The sequence below is a fragment of the Chinchilla lanigera genome, unplaced genomic scaffold, assembly GCF_000276665.1.
Source record: "Chinchilla lanigera isolate Chin_1 unplaced genomic scaffold, ChiLan1.0 scaffold00011, whole genome shotgun sequence".
NCBI classification, from domain to species: Eukaryota; Metazoa; Chordata; class Mammalia; order Rodentia; family Chinchillidae; genus Chinchilla; species Chinchilla lanigera.
Genome location: NW_004955412.1, coordinates 25,190,250 through 25,198,860, shown reverse-complemented (window position 1 = coordinate 25,198,860; position 8,611 = coordinate 25,190,250). Strand labels below are relative to the sequence as shown.

Sequence of the window (8,611 nt, the reverse complement as noted above, 5' to 3'; positions counted from 1 at the left end):
TGGTGCTGAGTCACCATGGCATCCAGCTAATATGGCACAGGCCACTAAAGGCCATGTGCTAAGCCCCACCCTTCTTCCACTGAGTGAAATTACAACTTCCTACTTCCCCTTTTGTAATATCCTGTTCCCTTTTCCATGCTCCCACCCAATCCTGGTCTGCCATGTCGGGCAGTGCGCCTCCTAAACCCCGCCTCCAGCCTGGGGCTATTTAACCTTGGACCCCATGAAAGATGGGTGGAGGCCACGTTTTTCTCTTTCCTGTGGCCTTTCCGCATCCACAATAAAGGCATTTTATTCTGTTTTACTTCTCTCTGCACTGGAAAAACCTGTCAGGAAGCAGCTTCAGAAGAGACAACCATGGCCTCAACAACCCATAAAGTTTGATAGGGATTATATCTGTCAGGGGAAATTGAGGCAACATGTAGCTAAGGAAAACTGGAGAAAGAAGGGAAGACCTGCTTTCGCACCTATTTTCTAGGCTAGCTCTGAGGTATAAGGTAACTAAATTAATAACTTGTTAATGAAGGTAAAGATTGCCTTGGAGCCCAATTTCTGGGACTAGATCCACATTCTGAGTTGAACCGATGTCCAGGATACTCACTTCTCAATAAAATGGGAAAAGGTAACCAGGTAGCTGAGCTTATACACAATAAGTCTTGAGACATGTGCTCAGTGGTCTTCTGAAGCTGTCAAGCATTTCACACACACACACACACACACACACACACACACACACACACACGCACGCACGCACACGCACACACACACACCTGTGGGCTTTAGACATCATGACATTTCCTCCAAAGCCTATGAAATGCAAATACCTCAGATTCACTCTTCACTACAAAACACTAATGTTTAAAAATCCTTAACAGCAAGTCTCCTCAGGGCAGTGAGCTCTTCTCATTGGTCTGGCTCCACCCTGTGGAGTGCATTTTTTCTTTTCTTTTACAAATGAATCTTTGGTCTTACTGCTGCTTTTGGGTGTCCTGCTCAGTTCCTTAAGCCATCAGAAATCTGCATAAGACTGTCAAACTTATGACACTATAAAATAATGAAAATTTATTGTTTTTACTTTTTAACGGCCTAGAAAGCAAAGATACTGTGCTTTAACAGGATAATTTCTTATGTTTTATACTATCTTTTATTAGGTCCTAAGAGAAATCAGATTCCTTAGGTAAAGCAAATCTTTACAATTTTAAAAGAGCTAAGTTTTAATTAAAATTATAATCTTCTTAGATGGCCTTTATAATTTTTGCCACTTTGATAAACAGCTAAGATCTTGCTAAGAGAAGTTTTCTAAATCTCTTGAGGTTTCTAACAAACTTTCTAAAATCAAATAATAAAATTAATTTCTTTGATCTAGAACTGATTTAGGGATTTCCAGAGGACCTCTATAAATCCAAAAGACAAATATTTGATTTATGTTTCACAAATGTGTAGTCTCAATATATGAGAGTCATAAAAATCTGACATGTCATAAATATACCCCTAATGAAACATCGCTACACTCTAACAGGAATAATTACACTTAATTGTGATTGGCTATCAGAACATAATCATGGCTATTTTAATACCTGACCATAACTAAATTACTTTGTCCTGTTACATTTTGGGAAATTTTTCAAAATGACCTATAATCCTAACATGTTATGTCTTTGAGAAAGCTCACAGATAAGTTGATACAACTCTGACCAATAAAGATTTCTGATAATTTTGAGATCATACCATTGGAGAGTTTTCTAGACTTTGAAACTCAAATAAAGAAACTCACGTCTTCAAGAACTTCTCTCCTAAATCAAACAGAACAAGAATTAATCAACGTGTATTTGTGACCTTATCTTCAACCTAAACCCATTGATTCAAATCCCAAAGATAAATCTCAGAGTACTTTCTATTTCAAGGAAACAAAGAGAGTGCTCCCCACCCCTTGGGAGGGACATTTATTTAAACTGGACCTAATGTACAACAAGTCCTAAGAAAATTAAGTGCCTCCTTCTCTCCCTTAAGTTTGATTTTAAACACCTCTTGAGCTCCTAGACTTAAATATAATAATATTCACTTATCTCGCAGAGAAGTGTTACTCTTGAGATCAGTATTTCAAATAGTTCTTTTGCCAATTATCATTTCTATTGTTTTTTTTTTTTTTGCCTTAAATTGTTTATCTTTTGAGTGTCTCAATGATTCGAACAGCATAGAGAACTCAAATTCTGCTGGTCCAAAGAGTGACTATGATTCCAGAATTTATTGAACTTATGTGACTGAAGCCCAAGCACTCCCAGGACTCCACACTCTTCACCCTGCCTGGACCCTCACCTGGTAACTGCAGCTTTCCCCTTCTTCCTGCCTGAGACATGACTACATTGCAATGAGCCATTTTGGTAATGTGGAATCTTTGATTCTACAACCTTGAGCACCACCATTTGATTTTCAATATTTTCCAGAGAAAAATTTTGATCGAAAGGCAGAAATGAGAAACATTTTAAAATGTGACAAGAATGAGATCACAAAACTCTTTATTCCAAGGGAACATGCGACATGAGACCATAGTCAGATCAGTCATTATGAACTAGCACAGCAGGATTCAGAGGACCCCCTGAGATCACACAGAATGAATAGGAACAGTAAAAGCCCTTTCTTCTTTGTCATAATTCTTAGCTGAAATGTAGAAAATGAGTGACTACTGGCCAATGCATATCGTGTGCTATTCCTGTCGACCAAAGTAGCTCTAACAACTTGTTTCCTGTAACCTTTCTCTTGTTCCTTTCTTAATCCATAAGAACCTGCACCCCTTGAACACCATTTCAAGAGCACTTCTCCTGAACAAATAGAATTTGTGTCTTTCCCCTGGAGCCCATCTTCTTAGGGCTCAAACAAATTCCATTCTCACGCTCAGTTTGTGCATCTCAACTTGCCTTTTAGCTTCAGAGTTTGTTTCAAATTACCACACTGTTCCTCATAAATATGTACAGTTTTGAGGTCTCAGTTAAGAAAAGAATAATATTTATATGAATTTCAATTCTTCCAAAGTTTTAGAACTTGAGTTTTAGCATTAGTATTTTTGCCATTTTATTTTTGTCCAGATGTTTGTAAAACCAAAAATTTTATTTCACCATTTGTGGTCCTCCCACAACAAAATACCACAAACTAGATGGTTTAAACATGAGAAATTTATTTTCTTTCATCTCTGCAGTCTAGAAGCCTATGAAGTGTGTGATAATAAACTTGGCTTCTTCTTGATGCTTCTCTACTTGACATATACATGGCTGCCTTTTTGCTGTAGTAGGTCTTTCCTCTGTACATTTCTGCCCCGGCTGTCTGTTGGTTCACATCTCCTCTTCTTATAGAGCATCAGTTATATTGGGTTAGTGCCCATCCTAGCAGTTTTGTTTTAATGTAGTCAGCATCTTAAAGACCCCAATAGGAGGCATTAGGAAAGTAAGTGCATACACATGAATTCCCAGGATCCATATTAAGTCCGTAACAAACACTACCGATCAAACAAGGTGAGGGCAATGTTGAATCTCCCAGACACATTAATGCCATTGTTTGTGCAACAAGACATAGTGTTTTTTATTACCATGAAAATAAAATCACTGCTGACCATGTGCTGCCCTGATAATCATTTGGTACTTAGAAATTCTATTGTATACTTACTGAATATACTTTCTTAAAAGTTTCTAGGAACAGTCATGTAACTAAGGATTCCACAATTTATCCTGCCTTCATATACGTGGATTTGAATTTGGAAGCCATTATTTTGTATGTATCTCAATAATTAAACACTACCCAGCTTGATCAATTTGTGGAAATCCTGCTTTCTTAGAATCTATAAAACACTTTATATTTGTTTTACAGTAAATAAATAAATAAACAAAAATTGTAATCATTCCACCAATAAATTTCCTTAATTATTTTAAAATGTATTCTCACAGCTCTTTTTTTCTAAATTTTTCTGTATATATGTCGGTGTTATATATATTATATTTGAAGTCCAGATATAAAACTGTAGAACTAAATCCACATATATGGATATATATATTGAGGACTCTATATATAATATATACATATACATACACCTAAAAAAGTCTTCCATGGTAATATGTTAATTAACTCTATGCATGTGCTGCCACCAATTCTCCTGACTAAACTGCAATGACAACAATATCAGTAGCTATGATCAAGTTTGAACAGTCACAAGCTGTGACAAACCTATCATGACTGAAATCAGGTTAACAGTTATGAGATGGCATTGAATATAAGTTGAATACCGTGTTTGATTAACTAATGGTCACCTTGCAGCACCTAGCTGCACTGAATCAGTGTGGTTCTGGGTGTGGTAGGCCCACCTGAGGATTGTTTGCAACAGCATAGAGAACTGGGGGAAAGATGGTGTACTGTTGATTCTCCTTGAGAAGCTTTTCACTGGTTTTCCTGATATGAACCCAACTGTTCCCATCTCTGGAGGAAAGTGGCCCTAGCTGTCACCGAGGATGGCTGAGGTTCTCTTTGGGGGATCTCTGGTCCTTACATTCCTTTCCTGGCTCCAGATTCTTTATCCTGATAATGTAGATTTTCTAGCTTCTATCACTGACTTTTTGGCCTTCCCTGTGCAGATACTTGATACAGCCTTGTATGAGACAGCGTCCTCGGCTTTAGGTCTTCAGCTGGACGCGTGCAGGGCACTGCCGTGGATCCAGACTCTCAGCTGGATTCTTTAGGTCTCTAGTGTGTGGACAGATCTCTTGCACTCTTCTGCATTTGACTTTTTGGGTGAAGGTCATAAATAATCATATAAATTATGTGACCTAAGTTAAATCTCTCCCCTGTAAAACCAGACTACAACAAATACTGAGTTCAGGGAAGTTACATGGAAAGAAATGTCTATGTTAGAATTACTCTGTTATACTTTTTAGAAAAATGAATTAAAATAAAACTTTGAAAATGTGTAGCATTTTATTTAATTTGCACCACAGAAATTTTGATATTTGGTGTGCAGAAACTCAGATGGAGAGAATATATACACAAAATTTTCAGAGTCTAAAATCAAAACCAGAATCATAGTTTCACTTTCAGGGGTCATTCCATGTTTCCAAAGACCAGATTAAGGGAGCGCTCACCTTCTTCTGCACCTGGTTCAGCTGAGATTCTGCAGCCTCTGACTTATCTTTCATAAGGTATACAAAATTAGCAACATAAACACAATCCTTCATGAAAGAGATGGTATTTTGATTTTATTGAAGGTATATTGTCTCATAGGTTTCATTACAAATGTTTATGGAACCCTTAACCTATTTCCATGGGCACATAAAATCAAATTAAGGGAGAGGAAAGGAAGCACTGGTTTCTTAGGATAATGTCACAATGATTTTTATATAATATTATCCATTCTTTTCCCCTCCAGAACAGTAATACGACTTGCTTCCTAATTATTTTCCTATGAACCACACTGATCCAATTCTTATCCTTCTTTCACTATACACACAAACACTGACCTCTTTTTTGTGCTGTTTCTCATGAAGATCATTATTTCCTCTTAAACTTTGTGCTAACTTGAAGCTCTACCTCAATATCTCAATATGCAGAATTTCTATCATCAGTGAGCTCTCAGCTCATGGGCCACCCCCTCAGTGAACTCTGTCCTTACCACTTATTCTAAAGAAAGTACAGTTACTCTGTGTAGCAGCACCTTAAATTAAGACTTGGCATAAATTTTGTATATGTGGTTTATTATTTGAGCATATTTCTCTCTTCCTCCTAACCACCTAAACCCCATCTCTACCTGAATGCAGACAATTAAGACTTTGAGGGCGCAGACATTTTTAGGCACATACTCAGCCTATATTTTCTGGTCAGGTAAAGCACATCATTTGTGTCATGTAAAACTCTAAGACAAAATCAGACTGAAAATGTTGAAAGGAAGAACTGGCTACTAATGAATTGAAATTAGAACATATGCTTGAAGAAACAATCAAAATTCCTCTACTGATAGTTGATGAACATTTGTAGCAAACTGCTTCCTAAGCAAGAAGCAGTCTTTCCTCACACCTACATTCCTGTCTGGAGTCTAAGAGGTGCATCTAATGCAGCTTCCTTTTATCCTGGTTGCCCTAAATAGTTTACATTCCTGTCTTTAGGAACTATAATCGGAGGAAAATTTTCTTTTTTATTTTTCCTACGGTACCAGGAACCGAACTCACGACCTTGCGCTTGCCAGGCAGGCGCTTTGCAACTGAGCTAAATCCCCAGCCGCCAGAAGAAAATTTTCAACCTCTCTTTACTTTTAAACACACAGTGGCACAGAAATTCCAGATATGTCTGATTTCAAACTTCACAACGCACCACTTCTAGATTTATTATCATCTGTCAGTTTTCTACTTAAAACCTTACTAAGCAGATTGACAGATTAATCAAATTTCTCTACTCATATTTAAAAGAAAAAACAATGAACTTCCTCTTACTTGTACTACCTTGCATTGTGAACTGATTTGTATAAATATTACATTTTCTATATTTGTTAAATAATTTGCATATATTTCTTTCTTGCTAGTCTCTCTATAGCTTTATATATCACTGGCACTAATTAATATGATGTGTAGCAAAAATGATTTCTATTTAGGTACTAATCCTTTTCTTCAAAGTCTTCTTCAGTGCAGTATGGACATCCTTGTTCCTCAAACTGTAGATGAAAGGATTCATCATTGGCCCCACAATGGTATAAAAAACTGTGGATATTTTATCTTGATCCAGAGACTCAGTAGGAGAAGGCTTAAGGTACATGAATGCTAATGCTCCAAAGAAAAGAGAAACGGCAATGATGTGAGAGCTGCAGGTATTGAAGGCTTTGGCCCTGCCTTTTCTAGAATGCATACAAAGAATATTGGAGATAATCAAAGTATAAGAACTGAAGATGATAAGAGTTGGACCTGTAACATTGACACCCACCACAATGAAAACCACTACCTCATTGATGGAGGTACTTGAGCATGACAGCCGCAGGAGAGGAGGTATGTCACACATGTAATGATTGATGACATTGCTGTCACAGAATGTGAGTCTCAGCATACAAACTACGTGGGCCATGGCACCCACAAAGCCCATTGCATACACACCCACTGTCATCACGAGGCAGAGCTGATGAGATACAACAGCCTTGTAAAGCAGGGGTTTACAGATGGCCACGTATCTGTCATAGGCCATGGATGTCAAAATATAGCACTCATCAATTACAAAGAAGGCAAAGAAAAAGAGCTGAGCCATACACTCATCATAAGGGATGATGTTTTGATTTACAAAAGTCATCAGCAGTCGAGGAGTTATGACAGAGGAATAGCAGAGATCCACAAAGGAAAGGTGGAAGAGAAAGTAGTACATGGGAGTGTGCAGGGGAGGATTCAGACCAATCAGAACAATCAAGCCCAGGTTCCCCAGGGTGGAGACCACATAGATTCCTAAGAAGAGGAAGAAGAGAGGCAGCTGGAGCTCTGGTTCTTGTGTTAAACCCAGCAGGACAAACTCAGTCACTGAAGAGCCATTGCCTGTGGCCATTCTTCCCTGGGCCTTTTCTGTGAGAACAAGAGAAGTAGTACAGAGCGACATTAAAATGAGACCACACCACTCTCCAGCCAACTCCACTGTAATGAGCATTGAGACAGGAAATAGAAGGATGAGCTCAAGCCCATCCTTCACTGTGCCCGTTTTCTTTGTTTTAGAAGACAGAGGGAATTATAAAGATGAACATTATGCAGGATATAGTAAGCAATTTCTGGATGGATGGATTTCAGGAAGCCACAACCACTCTTAGCCTTGCAGCATCTGTGCTCCACTTCTGCCCCAACAGTCCCTGTCCCATCTCAAGGTCAGTGATGATCTCAACAGACAGGAGATGAAGCATTCCTAGGGTTCACTGGGCCCTACAGATGAAGTTTGCAAGAAAATATCATGAAGGGTACAGTTCAACACTCACCCTTTGGCACCATGTCTTAAGGAACAACCTTATTAATTCTCCCCCTCTATTTTCAGAGAGCGAAGTGACTCAGATGAGTTTCAGAAGTGCACAGGTCGGAAGAAGATGCTGCTTTTGTCATGACTGCTATTGCTTGATACACATTTTGACTGAGAAAGTCAGAACACAGCCCAGGCTATGAGAAGCCGTGAGTTATTGATCATGACTCCTGGTAGTTGCGTTGCTCAAAACATCCTCTCTAGTGAAAGGGACGGAAATAGCATGTACTAATGGCAAAAGAGCCACTTTCTAACATGACCCGAGGGATTTTTATTAGTTAAGAAGACCTAGGAAACTGATTAAATTTTGGAAGTCCTATATTTCCAAGTATTTTCTCCAGAGATGGGCTGAAAGAAATTACCTGTGCTGCATTTGCCAGCTAATTAATGATAATGACATTGGCTCATCAAAACTATACCATTTTACACATATTTTGATTTCATTCCAAATAAGGTCATCTCCAACTAGAAAAGCAAGAAACCTTGTCCTCTAGCCATAATGGATTCTCCCTATTAATTGCTACTAGCTGTGATATATATATATATATATAATATTTATATATATTATATATATTATGTTATTAAATGTATATACATTATATATATA

At 38.0% G+C, this 8,611-nt stretch overlaps 2 protein-coding genes across 2 annotated transcripts in view; one reads left to right on the top strand and one right to left on the bottom strand.

The window, feature by feature from the left end:
* Nucleotides 1-3,008: 3,008 nt before the first annotated feature.
* LOC102028623 (olfactory receptor 8B3-like) overlaps nt 3,009-8,611 on the top strand; it is a 23,178-nt gene continuing 17,575 nt past the window's right edge. The window contains exon 1 of the mRNA XM_013511249.1: nt 3,009-3,043. Coding sequence (XP_013366703.1) covers nt 3,009-3,043 — 35 coding nt within the window. The remainder of the gene's footprint in view (nt 3,044-8,611) is intronic.
* LOC102005787 (olfactory receptor 147-like) lies at nt 6,616-7,554 on the bottom strand. Its single transcript, XM_005378415.2, has one exon. The coding sequence runs from the start codon at nt 7,546-7,548 to the stop codon at nt 6,616-6,618; it is 933 nt and encodes a 310-aa protein (XP_005378472.1). The 5' UTR covers nt 7,549-7,554.